The sequence below is a fragment of the Oncorhynchus gorbuscha genome, linkage group LG14 (genome assembly GCF_021184085.1).
Source record: "Oncorhynchus gorbuscha isolate QuinsamMale2020 ecotype Even-year linkage group LG14, OgorEven_v1.0, whole genome shotgun sequence".
In the NCBI taxonomy this organism is placed as follows: Eukaryota; Metazoa; Chordata; class Actinopteri; order Salmoniformes; family Salmonidae; genus Oncorhynchus; species Oncorhynchus gorbuscha.
Window position 1 is genome coordinate 28,059,418 of NC_060186.1, and position 27,557 is coordinate 28,086,974.

At 45.2% G+C, this 27,557-nt stretch overlaps 1 protein-coding gene and 1 long non-coding RNA gene across 5 annotated transcripts in view; one reads left to right on the plus strand and one right to left on the minus strand.

Moving 5' to 3' along the window:
• il17rel (interleukin 17 receptor E-like) overlaps positions 1 to 14,506 on the minus strand; it is a 41,932-nt gene extending 27,426 nt beyond the window's left edge. Inside the window, exons 1-5 of one of the 3 annotated variants that reach the window (XM_046297679.1) lie at positions 14,130 to 14,506; positions 4,078 to 4,105; positions 3,417 to 3,563; positions 1,741 to 1,793; positions 1 to 110 (exon numbers count right to left, since the gene is read on the minus strand). In XM_046297679.1, coding sequence (XP_046153635.1) covers positions 1 to 110; positions 1,741 to 1,789 — 159 coding nt within the window. In that variant the 5' untranslated portion in view covers positions 1,790 to 1,793; positions 3,417 to 3,563; positions 4,078 to 4,105; positions 14,130 to 14,506. Of the gene's footprint in view, positions 111 to 1,641; positions 1,794 to 3,416; positions 3,564 to 4,077; positions 4,106 to 14,129 lie in introns of those variants that run through there. The other 2 variants (XM_046297678.1, XM_046297680.1) reach the window with 2 other exon arrangements.
• On the plus strand, positions 16 to 26,557 carry LOC123994737. 2 transcript variants are annotated; one of them, XR_006831700.1, is made up of 4 exons: positions 16 to 159; positions 19,717 to 19,878; positions 20,891 to 20,955; positions 26,420 to 26,557. It is a non-coding gene; the product is annotated as an uncharacterized LOC123994737 (long non-coding RNA). The 2 variants fall into 2 exon arrangements; XR_006831701.1 differs by lacking the exon at positions 16 to 159 and adding an exon at positions 14,103 to 14,307.
• Positions 26,558 to 27,557: the final 1,000 nt, after the last annotated feature.

Genomic DNA, 27,557 nt, shown 5'->3' on the forward strand with positions numbered 1-27,557 from the left:
CTGCTGTCCCTCCAGTCTCGCTCTGGCTACTCTGGGGAAGCTGACGAGCCTACAGATTTCCAACATCATCCCTGCGGTGACAGTGCATATGGAGACGCCATGGATGTGCTCTGAGGAAAAGTAGCATTAAAGAAATCACGAGAATGCAAGCTATACAGGGTCAGTACAAGTATCATAATTACATATGTGTGTGTGTGTGTCAGGGTTGGGCTCAATTCAAATAGAATGCAGTCAATTCAGGAAGTAAACAATTCAGGAAGTAAACAAATATGACATTTCAATAATCAAAAACAGTTATTCTCAATAAATTGAAAAGTAGACATTATTTATTTAAAACCTTTTTAGATGTCAGAAATTTTTCATATTTAAATTTTAGCACTTCCTGAATTGGCTGCCTTCAACCTGTGTGTGTGTGAGCGTACGTGCATGTCACATGCGCTACAGGAAGCAGCGTGACCCTGAATCAAAGGTCCAGATAAGATATTATCGCAGGGGTTTCCCCCCTCAGGCCACCATCTCGTTCTCAGCTGTACAGAACTGACTATGGAAGTACCTACTATGGCTCCGTTCATAGTGGTCTATCTGGTTTCAGTGGTATGCTGTTTTCACAACATAGGTTGCATTCCAAAAACTTAACAGAAACACCCTCTCCCCTCAGCTCTCAAATTAAGTGGACACTTCTGATGACATGCTATGACATGCTATGTCTGACGAGCTTACACTTGCAGGGCAAGGGGCGAGGGAGGAAGGAATTTTGTTTTTTAAATGGACCACCTTCGCCAGGAAATGTGTCACTCGTTAGATTGTGTTTTCAGCCACCGGTAGCTTGTGGGTGCTTTTTATGCACTACAGTCAATAATGATTGCATGCTATTTATATTAACTATATAATTATTCATATATGCCTACTGTATGATAGCTAGAAAATGAATTAGCTGACTAACGTTAGCCTGCCTAGCTGGAACCTCTGAAGAAGGAAAATGTTTTATTTCTACAATTTCCAAAAGCTAACCAAAACAAAAACATGATTACTTTTACGAGAAGTGTTTGTGCATTAGTAGCACAATTTCTAAATGGTTTACATTTGTTTTTAAATTACACTTGAATGTTGACTCCATATTGACATTCAGGTATTACGTGTTGGCTGACTTTAATTAGCGGATGTACAAACATTGTGGTTTGAATTATGGGGCGTGTCAGGCCCTGAAGTGTACAGAATTATACACTTGCAAACTCCATTAAAAAGGATGGCTGATTGACTGTTCTCTCTGCTACCACATAGCAAGCGGTACCAGAGCACCAAGTCTAGGTCCAAGAGGCTTCTAAACAGCTTCTACCCCCCAAGCCATATGACTCCTAAATATCTAATCAAATGGCTACCCAGACTATTTGCATTAATTCCCACCCCCCATTTGAACGGTTCAGCCGACCTTTAACCCTCCATTACTGTCTACAAGACTATTGCAGCTCTGTGGATGTAACATTTATTGACAATTTTAATACCTTCTGGAAACAAAGCTTATGTTGTAAATAGGAAGGGATCCACCCAAATCATTCAGATCCCAAATCCTTCCACAGCATTTTAAGGCTGCGTTGAGACAATTACTTATCAATGATCCAAGCCCAGCTCATTTATCCCTACCATTGTGCCGCTGAGTTGTCATAATGCTTCAGAAAATGTACATTATGCCAGCGGTGTTGAAAGGCACAATGTAAGTAACTTAATTGATGTCCCTCTTACTGCTCTGAATGCCTCTGCTGATCCCACAGGCTTTGTATGCGGTAATCATGTGCCTATGAACAAGAGTGATACTGTTAGCACTGAGGCGGTGTGCCAAGGTAGGAAGTACACTGTGTGCAGCACTAACACAAATAACATGAGCATGTCTACCTCTGATAAGCTTCCCAGTAAGCAATAAAAACAATCAAGCATCCCAGAAAAGTGCTAAAAATAGCCCACGTTAGCACATATACAGTGGGGCAAAAAAGTATTTAGTCAGCCACCAATGTTCTGCCACTTAAAAATATGAGAGATGCCTGTAATTTTAATCATAGGGACACTTCAACTATGACAGACTATGACAGACAAAATTTTATTTGCAAATTATGGTGGAAAATAAGTATTTGGTCACCTTCAAACAAGCAAGATTTCTGGCTCTCACAGACCTGTAACTTCTTCTTTAAGAGGCTCCTCTGTCCTCCACTCGTTACCTGTATTAATGGCATCTGTTTGAACTTGTTATCAGTATAAAAGACACCTGTCCACAACCTCAAACAGTCACACTCCAAACTCCACTATGGCCAAGACCAAACGGGGGGACCTAGTGAACGACCTGCAGAGAACTGGGACCAAAGTAACAAAGCCTACCATCAGTAACACACTACGCCGCCAGGGACTCAAATCCTGCAGTGCCAGACGTGTCCCCCTGCTTAAGCCAGTACATGTCCAGCGTCTGAAGTTTGCTAGAGAGCATTTGGATGATCCAGAAGAAGATTGGGAGAATGTCATATGGTCAGATGAAACCAAAATATAACTTTTTGGTAAAAACTCAACTCGTCGTGTTTGGAAGACAAAGAATGCTGAGTTGCATCCAAAGAACACCATACCTACTGTGAAGCATGGGGGTGGAAACAACATCAGGGCTGTTTTTCTGCAAAGGGACCAGGACGACTGATCCGTGTAAAGGAAAGAATGAATGGGGCCATGTATCGTGAGATTTTAAGGGAAAACCTCCTTCCATCAGCAAGGGCATTGAAGATGAAACGTGACAATGATCCCAAACACACCGCCCGGGCAATGAAGGAGTGGCTTCGTAAAAAGCATTTCAAGGTCCTGGAGTGGCCTAGCCAGTCTCCAGATCTCAACCCCATAGAAAATCTTTGGAGGGAGTTGAAAGTCCGTGTTGCCCAGCAACAGCCCCAAAACATCACTGCTCTAGAGGAGATCTGCATGGAGGAATAGGCCAAAATACCAGCAACAGTGTGTGAAAACCTTGTGAAGACTTACAGAAAACGTTTGACCTCTGTCATTGCCAACAAAGGGAATATAACAAAATATTGAGAAACTTTTGTTATTGACCAAATACTTATTTTCCACCATAATTTGCAAATAAATTCATTAAAACCCTACAATGTGATTGTCTGGATTTTTTTTTCTCAAGTGTGCCTATGATGAAAATTACAGGCCTCTCTCATCTTTTTTAAGTGGGAGAACTTGCACAATTGGTGGCTGACTAAATACTTTTTTGTCCAACTGTAGCTTAATAAACAAGGTTCATGAAATCAATTATTTACTAGCAACAGCTGACATTCATATTCTGACACCCTCTGAAACTCTCTTAGATAATACCTTTGATGTTACAGTGATAGCAATGAGGTGTGATGAGGTGTGAGGGGAAAACAGAGAGCCCAACCTACCACTGAGCTGAAGAGCAGTGTGAACTCGAAAGTGAAGAGAGCACTTCTGTTTCCCCTCACACCTCATCACTGTGGACAGGCTGACGTTGTGGAAGACAACACTGGTGTTGAGGCCTGCTTTCTGGGTCCTGCATGGGGCAAAGGAATCTGTATGGGGAAACAGGAGGTTAAAGTCAGTGGATGTATTCAAGTTCAAGCTTTTTTCCATAATAAATTCATTGGAAATCTTACTCACGTTCAAAATAGCTAAACTTTCAGGACAAATGTATACAAATATACAACAACCAGCAATATTTAACAGCCATCAATGTAATGAGAAGAAAGGAGTCAACTCTACTCATACCTCATGCGAAAGCCCTGACTATTACCTTATCAGATGAGAGATATCAAATGAAATTTTAGTCTACTTGGACTATGACTATTGTACTGTATGGGGGGTCCATGCTTCAATGAACAAACCTGCAAAAGTTGTATCACTCAGACCACCCATACCTCAAACATTGGAACTGGATCCTTGTATTGTAAATGTATTTCAGACATCAATTTATATCTGATCACAGGACCCATCAGAGATTTACCATAGTGTCATTGTCAACACAATCAAGCACACACACAGAGTATAACAACATTGTTTGTAATGGGTATATTGTAATGCACTCACAGTGGGTTTTACTTTTGCAATGGAGGCCCTGCAGAGAGAAGATGAAAGACAATGTAAGATATTTATTTATGCAATTGATATACACGTTATACTACTTATACACATTATACACTTAACAGAGTACTCACAACCCCAGCTGTGCAGTACAACAACAAAAAACAAGCCCAGCTGGCCACTATTCCGGCTAACAATTCTAGGGAGAGAGTTTGTTTTTGTAACATTACCCGTAATGTTCCCCTAATGTTGTATTGTCCAGTTTTCCATTAGTTAGGGGTACATGATGTAAGCAAAAACCTTCTGAGAACCTTTTTAGCATGTTTGTGTTTGTGTGAACATTCCCTCAAACAGAATATATCTAGAATGTGGTTACAATGTTCTCAGAATATACAACAATGTTCTAGACGCGTTTCATGGGAAGTTTCAAGAACATTTGCGTCCAGTTTTCTAAGGGTTAGGAGAATAATGCAGGAACATTTGTGTGTCAGCTGTCAGGACATCGCCTGATTCTCCCAAAGAAAAGTTCTCCCCCCGAAAAATGTAATTACACATTGTTGCTGTTGCCAAGCCCATCAAGGCCCTGATTGGTGAACCACTGATATTTTTTGTCTGTTGGCAAGGTTATGGATACTGACACACACAATTATATTCTGCCCTACAAAGACCAAAATGCACTAAATAGGAATTTGGTTTTAAAATCTTTGATCTGTTGTATTGGCCAGGTACAGTATATTATCTGATAAATGTGGTATTTAGTTTCGTGACACAAGAACAAGCCAGGTGATCAGAATGCATCATGGTATCAGAAATTGCGGTCTGTCTAGAAATACAAATATTTTGAAGTCAGGGGAGTCATCCTACTCTCACATTCTTAGCAATATATGTTAATGTCATCATTTGGCAACAGTTACAACACACCCATCTGATCTAATTAAAATGGGTTTCTCATTCTAGATAGATGAGCATCTAAAAGAAAACTCTTGTCTTTTTGAAATCCACACCACATGTAGAACAAACGTGTCTGATTGGGAATCCCATCGGCTTTCATCACTGCATTTCTAGCGTCATACACACCTTGACACACCTGTATTTGGGGAGTTTCTCCCATTCTTCTCCGCATATAATCTCAACCTCTGTCAGGGTGGAAGGGAAGCTTTGCTGCACAGCTTTTTTCAGGTCTTTCCAGAGATGTTTGATTGGTTTCAAGTCCGTGCTCTGGCGGGGGCATTCAGAAACTTGGCAGGACATTCAGAAACTTGTCCCGAAGCCACTCCTGCGTTGTTTTGGCTGTGTGCTTAGCCTCTCTGGGATAGGGGGCGGTATTTTCACGTCCAGATGAAAGTGTGCCCAAAGTAAACTGCTACTCAGGCCCGGAAGCTAGGAAATGCATATTATTAGTAGATTTGGATAGGGAACACTCTGAAGTTTCTAAAACTATTTGAATAAAGTCTGTGAGTATAACAGAACTGATTTGGCAGGCGAAACCCCGAGCACAATCCATCCAGGGAAAACATTTCTTGAGGTTAATCTGTTTTCCATTGGTTTTCTATGGCAAGCCCGTTTTAATAGAAAACTGCCTGCAGTTCCTATAGCTTCCACTAGATGTCAACAGTCTTTAGAAATTGGTTGATGTTTTTCTTTTGAGAAATGATGAAGTAGCCCTGTTATTTTCCTGTGTCAATCCAGGTGCACTCTAATGTTTTGGTGCGTGCGACCTGGAACGTGCTTCACTTTGTTTTTGTCCGGTATTGAACGCAGTTTATTTTATCTATTTATTTCCGTAAAAAAATACCTAAAGTTGTATTAGGAAAGTTTGAAATGTTTGGACAAATATAACAGGTAACTTATGAGATATTTTGTAGTCATGTAGTGCGAGTTGGAACCAGTGTTTTTCTGGATCAAACGCGCCAAATAAATTGACATATTGGGTTTATAACGACGGAATTAATCGAACAAAAGGACCATTTGTGATGTTTATGGGACATATTGGAGTGCCAACAGGAGAAGCTCGTCAAAAGTAAGGCAATAATTATACCTTTATTTCTGAGTTTCGTGTCGCGCCTGGCTGGTTGAATTATGATTGTCTGTCTTTGTTTGATGGGGTGCTGTCCTCAGAAAATAGCATGGTTTGCTTTCACGGTAAAGCCTTTTTTGAAATCTGACACTGCGGCTGGATTAACAACAAGTGTACTTTAATTTGGTGTATTGCATGTGTGATTTCATGAAAGTTTAATATTTGTTGTAATTTAATTTGAATTTGGCTCTCTGCCATTTCCCCCGGATGTTGTCGAATCGATTCCGCTAAATGGATTTGATCGATAAGAAACTTTTAGGGTCATTGTCCTGTTGGAAGGTGAACCTTCACCCCCAGTCTCAGGTCCTGAGCACTCTGGAGCAAGTTTTCATCAAGGATCTCGCTGTACTTTGCTCCGTTCATCTTTCCCTCAAATCCTGACTAGTCTCTCTGTCCCTGTTGCTGAAAAACATTACCACAGCATGATGCTGCCACCACCATGCTTCACTGTAGGGATGGTGCCAGGTTTCCTCCAGACGTGACGCTTGGCATTCAGACAAGGAGTTCAATTTTGGTTTGATCAGACCAGAGAGTCTTTAGGTGCCTTTTGGCAAACTCTGAGCGAGCTGTCATATGCCTTTTACTGAAGAGTGGCTTCCGTCTGGCCACTCTACCATAAAAGCCTGATTGGTGGAGTGTTGCAGAAATGGTTGTCCTTCTGGAATGTTCTCCCATCTAGACAGAGGAACTCTGGAGCTCTGTCAGTGACCATCAGGTCACCTTCCTAACCGAAGCCCTTCTCCTCCGATTGTTCAGTTTGGCTGGGCAGCCAGCTCTTGGTGGATGTCACGCCTTGGTCATTGTATCTTGTGTTTTTGTTATATGTTTGGGTAGGCCAGGGTGTGACATGGGTTTATATGTTGTATTTCGTATTGGGGTTTGTATTAATTGGGAGTGTGTATTATTAGGGGCGTGTCTAGTTAGGCTTGGCTGCCTGAGGCGATTCCTAATTGGAGTCAGCTGATTCTCGTTGTCTCGGATTGGGAACCGTATTTAGGCAGCCTGAATGCGCGTTGTATTTCGTGGGTGATTGTACCTGTCTCTGTGTTAGTCACCAGATAGGCTGTAATTAGTTTCACTCGTTTGTTGTTTTCGTATTTTCAGTTATTTCATGTACCGTATTTTCTTCATTAAAAGTCATGAGTAACCTACACGCTGCATTTCGGTCTGACTCTCTCCAAACAACAGACGAAGTTCATTACAGAATCACCCACCACGATTCACAGACCGAGCAGCGTGTGAACTGGCAGGATCTGAAGGTGGACGTTATGGACAACAGAAGCAAGGATTATACGACGTGGGAAGAAATCGACAGGTGGGCGGCCGACCCAGAGCGAGTGCAGGAGCCCGCCTGGGATTCCCTACAGCAATGCGAAGAGGGCTATACACGTATGGAATCGAGAAGGAAAGCATTGCTATACAGAGCGAAAACCGAAGGTAAAGGGGGAAAGCGCAGAGAGAGAGTGGCTGAGTCAGAGAATAGACCTGAGCCTACTCTCCCTGTTAATCGTGAAGAGCAGTTGCAATGGGAGAGACTGCATCATTTGGAGATTTGGACATGGGAGGAGGAATTAGACGGTCAAGGACCCTGGGAGCAGCCGGGAGAATATCTCCGTCCCAAGGAGGAAATAGAGGCAGCTAAAGCGGAGAGGCACATGTATGAGGAGGCAAGCACGGCGACGCGGTTGGAAACCGGAAAGTCACCCCAAAAAAAATATTGGGGGGGGCTAAAAGGGAGAATAGTTATGCCAGGTAGGAAACCTGCGCATACTCCCTGTGCTCACCGTTGGACTAGAGAGACCGGGCAGGCACCGTGTTATGCTATGGAGCGCACGGTGTTTCCAGTGCGGGTGCAGAGCCAGCTGCGACACATACCAGCCCTTCCTATTGGCCGGGCTAGAGTGGGCATCGAGCCAGGTAAGCTTGGGCAGGCTCGGTGCTCTAGAGCTCCAGTGCGCCTGCACGGTCCGGTCTATCCAGAGCCACCTCTACACACCAGTCCTCCGGTAGCAGCTCCCCGCACCAGGCTTCCTGTGCGTGTCCTCGCGCCAGTACCACCAGTTCCAGCACCACGCACCAGGCCTCCAGTGCGCCTCGCCTGTTCAGCGCAGCCAGTGCTTTTCTCCCCTCCTGCGCTGCCGGAGTCTCCCGCTTGTTTAGCGCAACCAGAGCTGTTCTCTTCTCCTGCGCTATCAGAGTCTCCCGCCTGTTTAGCGCAGCCAGAGCCTTTCTCCTCTCTTGCGCTGCCGGAGTCTCCTGTCTGTCCAGCGCCACCAGTGCTCCCAGTCTGCCCAGCGCGTCCAGTGCGCCTCGCCTGTTCAGCACAGCCAGTGCTTTTCTCCTCTTCTGCACTGTTGGAGTCTCCCGCCTGTTCAGCGCAGCCAGAGCCTTTCTCCTCTCCTGCGCTGCCGGAGTCTCCTGTCTGCCCAGCGCCGCCAGTGCTCCCAGTCGGCCCAGCGCGTCCAGTGCGCCTCGCCTGTTCAGCGCAGCCAGAGCTTTTCTCCTCTCCTGCACTGTTGGAGTCTCCCGCCTGTTCAGCTCAGCCAGAGCCTTTCTCCTCTCCTGCGCTGCCGGAGTCTCCTGTCTGCCCAGCGCCGCCAGTCGGCCCAGCGTCACCAGTCTGCCAGGATCCGCCAGAAGTGCCAGTCTGCCAGGATCCGCCAGAAGTGCCAGTCTGCCAAGATCTTCTAGATCGGCCAGACAACCTGAATCATCCAGGTCCACCAGCCAGCCAGGATTTACCGGAGCCTACTACCTGCCTGAGCTTCCTCTCAGTACTGAGCTTCCTTTCAGTACTAGGCTTCCTCTCTGTACTGGCTCCCTCTCAGTACCGGGCTTCCCCTCAGTACTGGGCTGCTTCGGTCCCGGGCTGCCCCTCTGTCCCGAGATGCCCCTCTGTCCCGAGCTGCCCCTCTGTCCTGAGCTGCCCCTCTGTCCTGAGCTGCCCCTCTATCTTGAGCTGCCCCTCTGTCCTGAGCTGCCCCTCTGTCCTGAGCTGCCCCTCTGTCCCGAGCTGCCCCTCTGTCCCGAGCTGCCCCTCTGTCCCGAGCTGCCCCTCGGTCCCGAGCTGCCCCTCGGTCCCGAGCTGCCCCTCAGTTATGTGGGGATCAGGGTGAGGACTATTAGGCCATGGTCGGCGGAGAAGGTGGATTATCCTAGGACGCGAAGGGGAGGAACTAGGACATTTATGGAGTGGGGTCCACGTCCCGAGCCAGAACCGCCACCATGGACAGACGCCCACCCGGACCCTCCCTATGCTCTTGAGGTGCGTCCCGGAGTCCGCACCTTAGGGGAGGGGTTCTGTCACGCCTTAGTCATTGTATCTTGTGTTTTTGTTATATGTTTGGGTAGGCCAGGGTGTGACATGGGTTTATATGTTGTATTTCGTATTGGGGTTTGTATTAATTGGGAGTGTGTATTATTAGGGGTGTGTCTAGTTAGGCTTGGCTGCCTGAGGCGATTCCTAATTGGAGTCAGCTGACTCTCGTTGTCTCGGATTGGGAACCGTATTTAGGCAGCCTGAGTGCGCGTTGTATTTCGTGGGTGATTGTATCTGTCTCTGTGTTAGTCACCAGATAGGCTGTAATTAGTTTCACTCGTTTGTTGTTTTCGTATTTTCAGTTATTTCATGTACCGTATTTTCTTCATTAAAAGTCATGAGTAACCTACACGCTGCATTTCGGTCTGACTCTCTCCAAACAACAGACGAAGTTTATTACAGTGGAGTCTTGATGGTTCTAAACTTCTTCCATTTTAGAATGACGGAGGCCACTGTGTTGTTGGGGACCTTCAATGCTGCAGAAATGTTTTGGTACCCTTCCTCAGATCTGTGCCTCGACACAGTCGTGTCTTGGAGCTCTACGGAATATTCCTTCGACCTTGGGGCTTGGTTTTTGCTTTGACATGGACTGTCAACTGGGACCTTATATAGATAGGTGTGTGCATTTCCAAATCATGTCCAATCAATAGAATTTGCCACGTGCTCTCCAATCAAGTTGTAGAAACATCTCAAGGAAACAGGATGCACCTGAGCTCAATTTCCGGTCTCATAGCAAAGGGTTTGAATACATGTAAATCCAATTGGCATAATAATTAAAAATCCCCATCAAAATCAGTCAGTTTAAGCTAAAGATATGTTTTTTTTGCATGGGCTGCATCTCAATCTATAACCCCTGCCAATATCCTGGTCTCATAAACTAGACGTAAAATCCGGGACACTCAAATTAGTATGATACGTTACATTTGGTATGGTTACATAAGACAGGTTGTTACTTAAGGCAAAAATTGAAGTAGGATGGATGGGTGTGTGGATAATGGGAACGTCTAGCAACACAAAGATTGTGAGTTCAAATCTGATCACAGATAACTTTTGCCTTTTAGGTCATTAGCAACTTTGCAACTACTTACTACTTGTTAGCTACATTGCAACTAAATTCAGCAAAAAAAGAAACATCCCTTTTTCAGGACCCTGTTTTTCAAAGATAATTTGTAAAAATCCAAATAACTTCAAAGATCTTCATTGTCAAGGGTTTAAACACTGTTTCCCATGCTTGTTCATGGAAACCATAAACATTCATTAATTAATTAAAATTAATGAACATTAATGAACAAGACACTAACATCTTACAGACAGTAGGCAATGAAGGTCACAGTTATGAAAACTTGAGGCCTTTTTACTGACTCTGAAGAACACCAAAAGAAAGATGCCCAGTGTCCCTGCTCATCTGCGTGAATGTGCCTTAGGCATTATGCAAGGAGGCATGAGGACTGCAGATGTGGCCAGGGCAATAAATTGCAATGTCCGTACTGTGAGATGCCTAAGACAGCGCTACAGGTAGACAGGACCGGACAGCTGATTGTCCTCGCAGTGGCAGACCACATGTAAGAACACCTGGACAGGATCTGTACATCCGAACATCACACCTATGGGACAGGTACAGGATGGCATCAACAACTGCCCGAGTTACACCAATAATGCACAATCCCTCCATCAGTGCTCAGACTAACCGCAATAGGCTGAGAGAGGCTGGACTGAGGGCTTGTAGGCCTGTTATAAGGCAGGTCCTCACCAGACATCACCGGCAACAACGTCACCTATGGGCACAAACCCCTCGTCGCTGGACCAGACTGGACTGGCAAAAAGCGCCCTACACTGACGAGTCGCGATTTTGTCTCAGATTCGCATTTATCGTCGAAGGAATGAACGTTACACCGAGGCCTGTACTCTGGAGTGGGATCAATATGGAGGTGGAGTGGCCATCATGGTCTGGGGTGGTGTGTCACAGCATCTGAGCTTGTAGTCATTGCAGGCAATCTCAACGTTGTGTGTTAGAGGGAAGACATCCTCCTCCCTCATGTGGTACCCTTCTTGCAGGCTCATCCTGACATAACCCTCCAGCATGACAATGCCACTAGCCATACTGCTCGTTCTGTGTGTGATCTCCGCTGCCATGGCCAGCGAAGAGCCCGGATCTCAATCCCATTAAGCACGTCTGGGACCTGTTGGATCGGAGGGTGAGGGCTAGGGCCATTCCCCCCAGAAATGTCTGGGAACTTGCAGGTGCCTTGGTGGAAGAGTGGGGTAACATCTCACAGCACTAACTGGCAAATCTGGTGCAGTCCACGAGGAGGAGATGCACTGCAGTACTTAATGCAGCTGGTGGCCACACCAGATACTGACTGTTATGTTTGATTTTGATCCCTCCTTTTTTCAGGGACACATTATTCCATTTCTGTTAGTCACATGTCTGTGGAACTTGTTCAGTTTATGTCTCAGTTGTTGAATCTTGTTATGTTCATACAAATAAATGCAGTTGACAGTGAGAGGACGTTTATTTTTTGCTGAATTTACATAGCATGTTAGCTAACCCTTCCCCTAACCCTTTAACCAAACTTCTAAACTCTAACCCCTAACCCTCAACCCTAGCCTAGCTAACGTGAGCCAACTAGCTAACTTTATCCATCTAGCTAGAATTTGTAACATATCATATGTTTTTCAAATTAGTAACATATGGAACTTTTGCTAATTAGAAAGTATTGTACATTTTGCAAATTGCAATTCGTAACATATAATACAAAATGGTTGATGGACATTTGCTAATTAATACATAACATTTTAAATGTAACATATCATACTAAATGAGGTCGCTCAGATTTACATAATATAATAATACGAAATGCTCAGAGACCAGCATCTGCTGTGAAAGTTGGCAGAGCTAAAGTGGTGTTTTTCAGACCATGAAACTCGGTCTTCTCACGAAAACGTCTGTAGCATCCGAATGGAAATGCTCCTCTATGGAACGATGAGACTCTCACGAACACGATGGTGTTCTCAGTTTTGGTCTACAACTCTCACAAGCATCACGGGACTCGTCTGAAGTCCGTACAGCCTATCTGCATACTTCTGTCTGCAGCGTCCGAACAGTTTGGGCTACACACTAATATGACCCCTCTATTGAAAGGTGAGTCTCTCACGAACACATACATGTCAGTTGTTTCGCTCCGAGACTAGTCTGAAGGTAGCTGACCAAATTCAATATTTCATCAGATTATTGTTTTCAATATTTTTTAATAGCTTAATGGTTCCAGAGGAGGCTGGTGGGGGGGGGGTTAAGGGGGGGGGGGGGCTCATTGTAACAGATGGAATGGAATTAATGGAACGGAGTCAAATGTGATTTCCATATGTTTGATGTGTTTCATTTATTCCATTCAAGCCATTACAATGAGCCTGTCTTCCTATAGCTCCTCCCATCAGCCTCTGATGCGAACACAGGCAGAAAGTATCAAGGCTAACAGAGGAGTATACTACAAAGCAGGATCAATGAGATAGCCAGATAACATTGACAAGCAACCAGAAATAACTATTTTATAGCTCATATTCTTGATGATGAATGTTGGGATCACAAAATCAACCAAATTTGCTAGCGGTGCTAATACAGATGTAGGATCTTAATTTGATCCAGTTTACAGCTACAGTAGAGCAGGAAAATAGTCCTGCAGCAACAGGAACTTTCAATTATTATATGGATTGTAATTCATGGAAAAATTTTGTAGCGGTTGATTGACATTTTTCATTTGGGCAAAACCAGTCTGACATTTTAAAGTGGAAATTCTGAAATTTAGGAGCCTTTTTAAACCTTGAATACAGTACAAGTCTGCATTTCATGGAAAGTTCTCAGCAACAGAAGAGGGATGAAATTAAGATCCTACATTTTGTAGCTCTTAAAATACTGCATGTGATTTTTCAAAGTTAAATACTTTTGAAAATTATTTTACACACTTTATATCTGATTCTGGGATTAGTCATTAAAGTTCAGAATGGAGTATATATTTCATATAAATATATTATATCAAGATTTTAAATAACACAGCTACCCTTTCAAAGCCTCCCGTGACCCAATTTGGGTCTCCAACCACCAGTTAAGAATCTATCCAGTGCGTGATATAGGGTCGTATTGTAATCGTTAAACTTCATCACAATATTGAAGTTTCAAATGGTCAACACACCTAAGTGATAACTCTTCATGTCCTACACTCAGCCACTGTGTTTCACTGTATTAAATGTAAAAGTTCAGTCAGAGTATAGTCAGAGCCACTGCCAAATGAAGTGATGAACTCTAATGGTGTAGCAACACTACAGAATCATTATAATCCTTTACTTTGTTTGGTTGCCATGGTTGCTCAGAATATATAGGGAATGTGATGTCAAGGTTCAATTACGTGCAAGAGGGAAAATATGATACACTGATACTACAACCTATTGGTCATGGTATGACAAACACTACTCTCACGTCTGATTATTGTCAACAGTACAGCATGCTCTGTTTTGTAGTTAAGCTGTAGTCAGTTTGTAGAAGCAATAGTAATCATATTAGCAGTAGTATTCAAAGTGAAAGCAGCTATGCTGCTCATAGACACTTGAGAAGTGTTTGAAACAGAAACAGTGTTACCTCAGAAAGATACAGGAAGGGTGATTTCCTACCTTGGAGCATCTGGTTTTACATTCCTGGATCCTCTCCATTCCTTCCCCTTGGGCCAGAGAGAGCCCATAGAGAGACACCATCAATATATTGGTTAAAATCATCTTTACTCCCAGTCCTGCGACCTAACTACAGTGCTGAAGTCTGTTCAAAGTTTGGTTGGGAGATGTCTTCTTTCAGGTATGCTGGTTTGGTATTGTACTCTAGCTGTGTGAGGCAGGCGGCTGGTCTGTAGCTAACCCTGTCTGTCACTGTGCCTGTTCCAGTGAGTGATGGTTGTAGTGTAGTAGATGGTTCACAGACAAGAGAGACAAAAGCCCCACATATGACAAGTAGGGCGATGATTGCATTTTAAATAGAGGGAAATCTAGAGCCTGCCCACAAGGCTCTCTCCCTCTCCCTCTCCCTCTCCCTCTCCCTCTCCCTCTCCCTATCCCTCTCCCTATCCCTCTCTTTCTCTCTCTCTCTCTCTCTCTATATATATATATCGCTCTCTCTCTCTCTCTCTCTCTCTCTCTCTCTCTCTCTCTCTCTCTCTCTCTCTCTCTCTCTCTCTCTCTCTCTCTCTCTCTCTCTCTCTCTCTCTCTCTCTCTCTCTCTCTTTCAGTTATTCTTAACCACTTAATTGTTTGAAATCTGTTTTCTTATAAACATTTCAAGACACTCTAGGCATTGCCCAGGTATATTGACGAGAGCTTAAGACAATATTGTGCAATGTATCAAGGTGGGGCAGCTTTTAGTCTTTTTTTTCTGTCAGCAGAATTATTTCCTTCGGGTTCCTAAAGAAAGTATTTCCTTTGGAGTCAGATATTTTATGGGCTACATGCAGTAGCTATTATTAGTACTGCTATGTGTACTTAGTCCAAAATATGTTACAGTATTGCTATTGTAAGAAAATCAAACATACAGTAACTCATCATACAACAAAAATATAGATTGTAATTTGTCCATGAAATGTAATGTTTATGCATTGCTGTTATGAATAGACAGGTGCAGATTATGCAGATTATGAATAGACATAATCTGCACGAGAGGAATTTGTCATGTTTGTGAAGGAAGGGACCTGTGGAGTGTGGAAACATCCTACACAGTACACATACAGTACCTACACTGCACTGTATCAATGTTGCTATGTCCACAGTAATCTCAGTTAACCCAGAACTAAAATGTTGCGTAATTTGTACTTTTTACGTTTACGTATTCTGTCCATGAGAGATTGTCTGCCGTGCCATTTTGCCATTTCACAACAAATGTATGTATCATAGAGGAAAATGCCTGTTACATCCTGAGACACCTGTTTTACCTGTAGGTTTAGTATAGAGCACGTTTATAGAAAAGAGCGCAAAAAGGTCCTCCCGAGTGGCGCAGCTGTCTAACGCACTGCATCGCAGTGCATGAGGCGTCACTACAGACCCTGGTTCGATCCTGGGCTGGGTCGAGACCGGGAGACCCATCCTGGGCTGGTCGAGACCGGGAGACCCATGAAGCGGTGCAAAATTGTCCAGCGTCGTCCGGGTTAGGGCTGGGTTTGGCCAGCTGGGATGTCCTTGTCCCATGGTGCTATAGCAACTCCTGTGGTGGGCCGGGCGCATGCTGACATGGTCACCAGTGGTACAGTGTTTCCTCCGACACATTGATGCAGCTGACTTCCGGGTTAAGCGAGCAGTGTGTCAAGAAGCAGTGTGGCTTGGCAGGGTTGTGTTTCGGAGGATGCATGACTCTCGATCTTCATCTCTCCTGAGTCCATACGGGAGTTGCAGTGCTGGGACAAGACCATAACTACCAATTGGGGAGAAAAGGGGGTAAATGTAATGTAAACATGTATTAAAGAAAAGAGAGGAAAAGATGGTCCTAGTACACAGGACTGTATTGGTTGCTGTGTGCAACTTGACAGGAAAGACCACTGAAAAACTGAAGTTTCTAAAGAGCAAACCAATTATCTTCCATTATTGAAATGCCACCATCAATTAGAACCATATACAGAGATATATGGCTCTGGCTACCATTGATTTACATCTGAAGTTTCATTGTCATGGAAGGCTTTGATGAGATAAACTGGAAAAGGAAACATAGACATGTCCCCCTGTTTCTCTCAGACAGTGATTGCAGTCATACAAATGTTCTCATAACACATTCACAATCAAAACCTTTAAAAAAGGAACATTTGTCAACAAACAACATGTCGATGTGTGCCTGTAGCCATGGTGAGAATGACGCATTTTCTTTATTCAACCATAAAGCCCCCATGGCAGCTGCTGACAGAAATGAAAACATCTCAAAATACCTGCAGAAGATGCACCCGGGCTATATTCAAACATCTGTAGCATAGTTTTAGTGCAGCCATACAGTTAAAAATGGAAGAAAGAAGGAAAAACCCGAAAGCGAAAGAGAAAAATAAAAAAGGGACCCTCTTTGAACTTCTAAAGGAAATCCCATGTTTCTGATGCTTGGAAAAGAGATAAGATGTTGACATGTCCTCACAGGTGTAGTTGTATGGGCTATCCCCATGTACCCAGGAGCAATATATTACTGGAAGTTGATGTTCTTCTCTAGCCTTAAAATCAAATCCAATTGTATTGGTCACGTACACATGGTTAGCAGGTGTTATTGCGAAGGTAGTGAAATGCTTGTGCTTCTAGTTCCGACAGTGCAGCAATATCAACAAGTAATCTAACAATTCCACAACAACTACCTAATACACACAAATCTAAGTAAAGGGATGGAATAGGAATATGTACATATAAATATATGAATGAGCAATGACAGAGCGGCATAGGCAAGATGCAATAGATGGTATGAAATACACATCAAATCAAATTTGATTTGTCACCTGCGCCGAATACAACAGGTATTCGACCTATGACCTTACAGTCAAATGCTCACTTACAAGCCCTTAACGGGGGCACCAGTAGGTCGAGGTAATTGAGGTAATATGTACATGTGGGTAGAGTTAGAGTGACTATGTATAGATTATAAACAGAGAGTAGCAGCAGCTTAAAAGAATGGTCTGCGTAGCCCTTTGATTAGCTGTTCAGGAGTCTTATGGTTTGGGGGTAGAAGCTGTTAAGAAGCCGCTTGCCATGGGGTAGCAGAGAGAACAGTCTATTACTAGGGTGGCTGGAGTTTTTGACAACTTTTAGGGCCTTCCTCTGACATCATTATTAAAGTGGCATTAAATAAAGTGACAAGTGATCAATTTGTTAGAGTGGGCAATGATTTCAAGTCTGTATGTAGGCAGCAGCCTTTCTCTGTTAGAGATGGCTGTTTAACAGTTTGATGGCCTTGAGATAGAAGCTATTTTTCAATCTCTCTGTCCCAGCTTTGATGCACCTGTACTGACCTTGCCTTCTGGATTGTAGTAGTGGGGTGAACAGGCAGTGGCTGAGGTGGTTGTTGTCCTTGATCTTTTTGGCCTTCCTGTGACATTGAGTGCTGTAGCGGTCCTTTAGAGCAGGTAGTTTGCCCACGGTGATGCGTTGTGCAGACCGCACTACTCTCTGGAGAGCCCTGCGGTTGTGGGCGGTGCAGTTTCCATACCAGGCGGTGACACAGCCCGACAGGATGCTCTCAATTGTGCGTCTGTAAAGGTTTGTGAGGATTTTAAGCCTCCTGAGGTTGAACAGCCTTCTGTTGCGCCTTCTTCACCACACTGTCTGTGTGGGTGGAACATTTCAGTTTCTCCGTGATGTACGCTGAGGAACTTAAATCTTTCCACCTTCTCCACTGCTGTCCCGACGATGTGGATAGGGGGGGGTGCTCCCTCTCCTTCCTGAAGTCCACGATCATCTTCTTTGTTTTGTTGACAATGAGTGAGAGGTTGTTTTCCTGACACCACACTCTGAGTGACCTCACCGCCTCGCTATAGGCTGTCTCGTCATTGTTGGTGATCAAGCCTACTACTGTTGTGTCGTCTGCAAACTTGATGATCGAGTTGGAGGTGTGCATGGCCACGCAGTCACGGGTGAACAGGGAGTACAGGAGGGGGCTGAGCATGCACCCTTGTGGGGCCCCAATGTTGAGGATCAGCAAAGTGGGGATGTTGTTTCCTACCTTCGCCACCTGGGGGTGGCCTGTCAGGAGGCCCAATCGCGCAGGGCAGAGTTGAGACCCAGGGCCTCAAGCTTGATGATGAGGTTGCAATGTACTGTGGTGTTGAATACTAAGCTGTAGTCAATAAACAGCTTTCTTATGTAGGTATTCCTCTTGTCCAGATGGGATAGGGCAGTGTGATGGCGATTGCATCATCTGTTGACCTATTGGGGCGGTATGCAAATTACGGTGTGTCTAGTGTGACAGGTAAGGTGGAGGTGATATGATCCTTCACTAGTCTCTCAAAGCACCTCATGATGACAGAGGTGAGTGCTACGGGGCGATAGTCATTCAGTTCAGTTACCTTTGCCTTCATAGGTACAAGAACAACGGTGGCCATTTCGAAGCATGTAGGGACAGAAGACCGGGATAGGGAGAGATTGAATATGTCCGTAAACACACCAGCCAGCTGGTCTATGCATGCTCTGAGCACGTGGCTAGGGATGCCGTCTGGGCCTGCAGCCTTGCGAGAGTAAACACGTTTAAATGTCTTACTCACGACGGCCAGGAAGGAGGAGAGGCCACAGTCCTTGGTAGTGGGCCGCGTCGGTGGCACAGTGCTATCCTCAAGGCGGGCAAGTAGGTGTTTAGTTTGTCTCGAAGCAAGATGTCGGAGTCTGTGACTGATTTTCTTTTTGTAGTCTGTGATTGTCTGTAGAACCTGCCACCATACGTCTTGTGTCTGAGCCATTGAATTGCGACTCCACCTTCTCCATGTACTGACATTTCGCTTGTTTGATTGCCTTGCGGAGGGAATAACTACACTGGTTCACGCTTTCAGTTTTGTCTAAATGCTGCCATATATCCACGGTTTCTGGTTAGGGTAGGTTTTAATAGTCACAGTGGGTACAACATTTCCTATGCACATCCTTATCAACTCACTCACCGAATCAGCATATAAATCTATATTATTCTCTGAGGCTACCCTGAACATTTCCCAGTCCGAATGATCAAAACAATTTTGAAGCATGGATTCCGATTGGTCAGACGAGCATTGGAATGGTCATTGTCACTGGTACATCCTGTTTGAGTTTCTGCCTATAGGAGTGGAGAAGCAAAATAGAGTAGTGGTCAGATTTGCCGAATGGAGGGCGGGGAGGGCCTTGTATGCATTGCGAAAGTTAGAGTAGCAGTGATCCAGTGTTTTGCCAGCCCAGGTACTACAATGAATATGCTAATAGAATTTAGGTAGCTTTGTTCTCAAATCTGCATTGTTAAAATCCCCAGCTACAATAAATGCAGCCTTAGGATATATGGTTTCCAGTTTTCATAAAGTTCAGTGTAGTTCCTTGAGGGTCGTTGTGGTATCAGCTTGAGGAGAGATATACATGGCTGTGACAATAACCGACAAGAATTATCTTGGGAGATAATACGGTCAGCATTTGTTTGTAAGGAATTCTAGGTCAGGTGAACAGAAGGACTTGAGTTCCTGTATGTTGTTACAATTACACCATGATCCATTACTCATGAAACATACACCCCCACCCTTCTTCTTCCCAGACAGATGTTTATTCCTGTTGGCACGACGAACAAAGAATCCCGGTGGCTGTATCTACTCCAACAGCATGTTCCCAGAGAGCCATGTTTCTGTGAAACAGAGTATGTTTCAATCCCGGAAGTGTCTCTGCAAAGCAACCCTTGCCCTAAATTTGTCAATAGCATGTAAGTGACGTAATTAATAGCATGTAATGATGTTGGGAAGAGAGACAGATAAGAGGTTGTCAGACAGGTCCTTGTTTTATGATCTCATATAATTATGGCTCCGTGACTGTGAATGGGGAAATTGCATGTGTGAGACCATTGAACCCATTATTATCTGAAGGCTGCAAGGGACAAGGGGAAATTCTTCAGGCGTAAAGGATGTCTTGCTGGAAGTAGCACATATTTTCTATAGATTTAAGCATGTTTGGTTATGGTGCTTGGCGCAATATCATCCCCTAGGGTACACAAAATTATTTGTAGTGATGTAAGTATTTTGTAAAGATCTTGAAAAGTACCTTAATCAGTCATATCTCTCTGTGTAATGACTCCATCTACTGGATATGACTGTGTATTACATTGTGTTTCTAGAAAGGTACAGTAAGAGGTACAGTCTGTTGGTCAGCATAAACCTGTCATTCAGAGCAGGTGGGGCAAAGGCTGTTTTGAGCCCCACCTGTTTAGGAAAAAAGACTCACCATTTTGAATATTATTTTGGCATTAATAAGTGTCAAATATCAGTTTGACAACAATGCAAAACATATAATAAAACGTTTGAATTCACACAAATGTCCTTTAGCAATTGCTTACACGTACAACAACATCCAGTCAAGCTATAGACCAGGGGTGTCAAACTCATACCGTGGAGGGCTTAGTGTCTGCACTATTAAGACCTAGACAACCAGGTGAGGGGAGATCTTTAATAATTAGTGACCTTAATTCATCAATCGTGTGTGTGTGTGTGTGTGTGTGTGTGTGTGTGTGTGTGTGTGTGTGTGTGTGTGTGTGTGTGTGTGTGTGTGTGTGTGTGTGTGTGTGTGTGTGTGTGTGTGTGTGTGTGTGTGTGTGTGTGTGTGTGTGTGTGTGTGTGTGTGTGTGTGTGTGTGTGTGTGTGTGTGTGTGTGTGTGTGTGTGTGTGTGTGTGTGTGTGTGTGTGTGTGTGTGTGTGTGTGTGTGTGTGTGTGTGTTCCCGCAGGAGAAAAGCACAGTATGGCATCTGAGCTGATCATCATGAATGTCATGTAGTCATCAGCCAATACAGTAAGTTAAAATAACACTTTTAATTGGTATACTAAACCAACGTCTTTTCCTAGTCACTGAAGGCAGATGTAGGCTATACCCTTCAGTTGTGAACACAACTATTGCTGTGATAATTGGCCTACTTCTCTGAATGTATACTGTCAGAACCCGGTTACGAACCCAGGTCTCTGGAGTGAGAAACAGTCACTTAACCAACTGAGCCACGAATAGTCGGCAGAACCCAGAAGATGAGGCAGACACAGCAGTACTTGAGACAGTGTATTTAATGAAGTAAAAAAGTGAAGTCTTTCAAGAAAACATGTAACTCCACAACCTCAAAAGGAATTCCACAAGAACAAAGGTAATCCTCCAAGACAAACAGGTAAATCCACAAGGTGGTAGGTATAGCATAAAAAGCCTCAAAAGATACTCAAAAATAAATAAACAAGAACGAAAAACAGAACTCCACAAGAGAGTCCACCGGGATCAACAAGAGTACACAGAATACTAGGGCTGGGTGCTAACATACAAACACAGAGCAAATAACTGAGGAAAACTAAGGGTTTAAATACAATCAGGGGAAACGAGGCACAGGTGCAAATAATAATGGGGATCAAGGGAAAACAAAAGGTCAAAAAGCACAATGGGGGCATCTAGTGACCAAAAACCGGAACAACCCTGGCCAAATCCTGACAGAATCCCCCTCCTAGGAACGGCTCCTGACGTTCCTACCAGCTTTCTCGGGGTGGAGGGCCCTGAACTGACGAATGAGGTCAGGGTCCAGTATGTCTTTGGCAGGAACCCAGGAGCGCTCCTCGGGACCGTAGCCTTCCCAGTCCACCAGATACTGCCAGGACCGCTGCACCCTGCGGGAATCCAGTATCCGATGGACGGTATAAGCCGGCTGGCCTCCAATGACACGAGGCGGAGGGGGAGGTCTGTCTGCCGGGACAAGGGGAGAAAAAACAACAGGTTTTAATAAGGAAATGTGGAACGTGGGATTAATCTTAAGGGATCTGGGTAAGTGTAGGCGATAAGAAACTGTGTTAACTCTCCTGGCAACCTTAAAGGGACTGATGTATTTTTGGGACAGCTTGCAAGACTCCACCCGTAGTGGTAAGTCTCTTGTGGAGAGCCAGACTCTCTGGCCGGGGCGCAGGGTAGGCCCGGGACGGCGACGTCTGTTGGCTTGTTGTTGGTACCTCTGTGAGGAACGCATAAGATTAAGACGGGTCTTCCTCCACATAAGCCGACAGCGTCTGACGAACTTCAAGGCTGAAGGCACTCTGACTCCTGCCTCCTGGTCCGGGAACAATGGAGGGGCATAGCCAAACTGACACTCGTGCGGGGACATACCAGTGGAGGAGGAGCGCAAGGTGTTGTGCGCGTATTCGGCCCAAACAATGAAGGACGACCATGTGGACGGGTTGTTACGAGTCATACATCGGAGGGTGGTTTCCAGCTCTTGATTCATCCTCTCTGTTTGGCCGTTGGACTCCGGATGGTACCCTGAAGATAGACTGGCAGAAGCCCCCATGAGTTGGCAGAAGGCCTTCCAAAACCTAGAGGCGAACTGGGGACCTCTGTCAGAAACCATATCTTGAGGAATGCCGAAGACTCGGAACACATGATTAATTACCAACTCAGCCGTTTCCTTGGCAGAAGGTAACTTAGTCAGAGGGACGAACCTCGCCGCCTTTGAAAACCTGTCGATTATGACTAGGATAGTAGTATTGCCATGGGATGGAGGAAGGCCAGTAATAAAGTCCAACGAGATATGGGACCAGGGTCTGTGGGGAACAGGTAAAGAAAGGGTGAAGGAGTCCTTGCGGGCGGAGGTGAGAAGATTTGCCCTGGCAGCACACGGGGCAGGCATTGACGAAAGTGGCAACGTCTTCTCTTATGGTAGGCCACCAGAACTTACGCTGGATGAACTCCAAGGTACGCCCGGGTGACAGTTGAGGCGAGAGGAGTGCCCCCACAGAAGGACCTGAGTCCTCACTGCCTTGGGGACAAACAACCGATTGGCAGGACCTCCTTTCGGGTCCAGTTCGATAGCTTGAGCTCGTCTCACGGTATCCTCAACTTGCCACGAGATCGGAGCCACGATCTTAGCAGCAGGAAGGACAGGCATGTCCGTGTCATCTCGAATGGCAGGAGCGTAGACTCGGGACAGGGCATCCGGTTTGAGATTCTTCGACCCGGGCCGATAGGTAAGGATAAACTGGAATCGATTGAAGAAAAGAGACCATCTAGCTTGTCTAGAGTTCAACCGCTTCGCCTGCTGGATATACTCCAGATTTCTGTGGTCTGTAAGCACTTGAAACGGGTGAGAAGCCCCCTCGAGCCAGTGTCTCCATTCCTTCAATGCCATCTTAACCGCTAGGAGTTCACGATCCCCCACATTGTAGTTCCTCTCAGCCGGGGTAAGCCGGTGTGAGAAGAAAGCGCACGGATGAAGCTTCTTGTCTTCACCCCTCTGAGACAGGACAGCTCCAACACCAACCTCTGAGGCGTCTACCTCCACCACAAACGGTTCATCCGTAGTCGGTAGTATCAGGATGGGAGCAGAGAGGACGCGCTGCTTGAGTCCTTGGAAGGCCGTCTCAGCTTCTCTTCCCCACAAAAACCTTGCATTGCCACCCTTGGTTAAAGCTGAGAGAGGGGCTGCCACCAAGCTGAAGTTCTTGATGAACTTGCGGTAAAAGTTTGTGAAGCCCAGGAAACGCTGAACTTCCTTAACGGATTTGGGGGTGGGCCAATCCGCTACCGCCCCTACCTTCCTGGGGTCCATTTGGACTCGACTGGGTTCCACTACAAATCCCAGGAATTGTACTCGGGATGAATGGAATTCACATTTTTCCGGCTTAATGTACAGATGGCTGTCTAGGAGGCATTTGAGTACTTGTTTGACATGCTTTGTGTGTTCTTGAAGAGAGCTCGAAAAGATGAGGATGTCATCCAAGTAAACGAACACAAATATGTTAAGCATATCACTAAGCACATCGTTTATGAGCGCTTGGAACACCGCTGGGGCGTTGGTCAGGCCGAAGGGCATCACCAAGTATTCATAGTGACCAGTAGGCATGTTGAAAGCGGTCTTCCACTCGTCACCAGGTCTGATCCGCACAAGATGGTATGCGTTCCGCAGGTCAAGCTTAGTGAAAACAACTGCTTCCTGGAGCAGCTCGAAGGCTGTGGCCATAAGGGGTAGCGGGTAACGGTTACAGACGGTTATGGCATTGAGTCCCCGGTAGTCGATGCAAGGACGTAATCCACCGTCTTTCTTGGCCACAAAGAAAAACCCTGCTCCCGCCGGGGAGGTGGATGGACGCATGAGGCCTGCTTCCAGAGCGTCCTTGATGTAGGTATCCATAGCAGCTTGTTCGGGTGGAGATAGGGAAAAGATCCGACCCCTGGGGGGGCAAGTGCCCGGAAACAGTTCGATGGGGCAATCATAAGGTCTATGGGGTGGTAGCATGGTGGCCCTCTGTTTGCTAAATACCAGTTTGAGGTCATGGTAACACTCGGGAACTCGGGTCAGGTCGATGGATTCTGAAGACTCGGGAGTAGAACTCGGGGAATTCGGGAAAATACAAGTAGCTTGGCACGTAGGACCCCACTGCTTGATAGTGCCCACAGACCAGTCGATGTGAGGGTTATGGCTGTGAAGCCAGGGGTATCCAAGGACGAGAGGGAACTAAGAACAGGAGATCAAATGAAAGTTCATCAATTCCTGGTGTTGTGAAACTGAAAGTCGCAAGGAGGTAGTGACATGAGTGACAAGTCCAGATCCCAAAGGGCTTCCATCCAATGTAGTAACCCTCATGGGGTCACTTAGAGTTTCAGAGGGAACGCCATTCTCCTTCGCCCAGACACCATCCATGAAGTTACCTGCGGCTCCAGAGTCTACCAAGGCTTGAAGGTGAAGCTTGTGGTTGTCCCAGGAAAGGGTGACTGGAATGAGCAGACGGGAGTTGGACGGATGGGAGGAGGTTATGTTTCCCGTTACAGTTCCCCCCGGTCTGTACGGGACAGAGCGTTTCCCTGGAGCCCGGGACACGTGGAAAGGAAATGGCCCGTTTTGCCGCAATATAGACAGCGTCGCTCCCTCATCCGGCGGTCTCTCTCAGCCGGCGGTCTCTCTCAGGAGATGCGTCCAATCTGCATGGGGTCCGGCGGAGCCAGCAAGGATAAACACTCGTTTGAATTCCTCAGCAAAGGCAGAGTAGCTGGCACAGCAGGAACTATGGGCATCCTACACAGCAGTAGCCCAGGCCAGGGCTTTTTCCGACAGCAGGGTGATGGTATATGCGATCTTAGACCGGTCGGTGGGGAACGACGAGGGTTGCAGCTCGAAGGAGAGAGAACATTGGGTGAGAAACCCTTTACAAGCACTTGGATCACCTGAGAACCGTTGGGGAGGTGGAAGACGAGGTTCAGCCAGGGGGTTAACTGCCATGGGTACGTGAATCTGAGGTACTGGGACGGGAACTGTTGCCGGGGTAAGTCGATCAGATATCTGCTTTTTGGAAGTCAGCATCTCCGACAGAAGATGAGAATGTCTAGCCATTAAGGCCTCTTGCTGAACCAGGGCGGCTTCGTGGCGTTGGACAGTCTCCTGGTGGTGGGACAGCATGGCAACAAGGTCCTGGGAACTGGCTGCCTCTGGGTTCATTTTTGGCTCTGTGTTTCTGTCATGACCCAGTTACGAACCCGGGTCTCCGGAGTGAGAAACAGTCACTCAACCAACTGAGCCACGAATAGTCGGCAGAACCCAGAAGATGAGGTAGACACAGCAGTACTTGAGACAGTGTATTTAATGAAGTAAAAAAGTGAAGTTCTTCAAGAAAACATGTAACTCCACAACCTCAAAAGGAATTCCACAAGAACAAAGGTAATCCTCCAAGACAAAAAGGTAAATCCACAAGGTGGTAGGTATAGCATAAAAAGCCTCAAAAGATACTCAAAAATAAATAAACAAGAACAAAAAACAGAATTCCACAAGAGAGTCCACCGGGATCAACAAGAGTACACAGAATACTAGGGCTGGGTGCTAACATACAAACACAGAGCAAATAACTGAGGAAAACTAAGGGTTTAAATACAATCAGGGGAAACGAGGCACAGGTGCAAATAATAATGGGGATCAAGGGAAAACAAAAGGTCAAAAAGCACAATGGGGGCATCTAGTGACCAAAAACCGGAACAACCCTGGCCAAATCCTGACAGTATACAGGTGTAGGATCACCCTGTTGTTGCAGGAAATGTTCTGCACAGCAGGAAATGCAAACTTGTACTGTATTCAAGATTTTAAAAGGCTGAAATTTCCACTTTAAATATATCACTATTCTTGGACTTCAGCTGAGACCCTCCTCTCCTTCCCCACCCTTCAAAGAAATACCCCAGTTTACACTTCCTGTTAAGCATGATGCTCTCAAAGTGTCTCTCCATTTCTCTCATGTCGTGTGGTTTTTCTCTCCAGGATACATCAGGAGAAGTTGTTTTTCTGTTGGCACCAATCCCATGCTGACAGGCTGCCAAGTCAACTACTTTATCCCCCTCATACTAAACTTTGCTCACTCTTGTTCAACTGCCCTTTGATTAAATCAGTTAAATTCAATGTTCAAGTGTTTTTTTTCCTGACCGTTGACAGATAGAGGGATGTGGGTGTGGGGGGAGAGAGTGTCGTGGAAATATTCGCTCAATCATATTTCTCCGATACCGGAACTTGTGAATTCAAATAGACTTTATTACAAAGTAACAAGCCGAGCTGGCAAACGGACCAACTACCGGACTCAGTCTGTCCACTCCTTTTATACAGTTTCATGCTTATACAAGTTTCATAGTCCCTCCATTTTATGCTAATAACAAACACACACGCACAGATCAGCGCTGACTATTGCTTGATTGGATATTGTTGTATGTGTAAGCAATAGCTAAGTTAGCTAAGCAAAGTGCCAGTAACCATTTATAATATCTGCTGTTCATTATTATTCAGTCAATAAACACCAGCAGCTGACAGAAGATCTAGCTAAATTGGCTTCAGAAAGTAATGGAGAAATCTGGCCTTTCTGCAGCAGGTAGCTCTGGCCGGGCAGCTACATCTTGTAGCATGTTGAGGGACTAACTTACTTCCAATAGGTACACACCACCAACAGACATGGGAACAATAACCGACAAAGAGAGGGAACAGAGCACACATATAACATACTAATCAGTGGGAATAGAGGCCAGGTGTGCACAATGAAGGTTCCAGAGGGATCCATGACACCAACTTTGTTCAGCTGTTGTTGAGTTTGTTATATTGGCATGCTAACTTAATATTAAGTTCTGCATCTTAGCTAACATAAATATTTTTATCTTCCTGTCACACTCACACAGTCTAATAATTTCTTTGTGCTGCCAACCCAGACTGTAAACACACACCCTAAGCCCCGTGAATATTCTATGAGGAGGGGGGGTGTGCTTCCAGGTGTGAACAAATAGAAAAAAACTAAAATAAAAAATGGAATTCTTATTGTTGTTATTTGTTTTTCATTATTCCATGTCCAACCAATTTCAACAATATAAATGAGAAAACAAGTCCTATCCGATTTTCATTTTTCAAATTCAGAAACAAA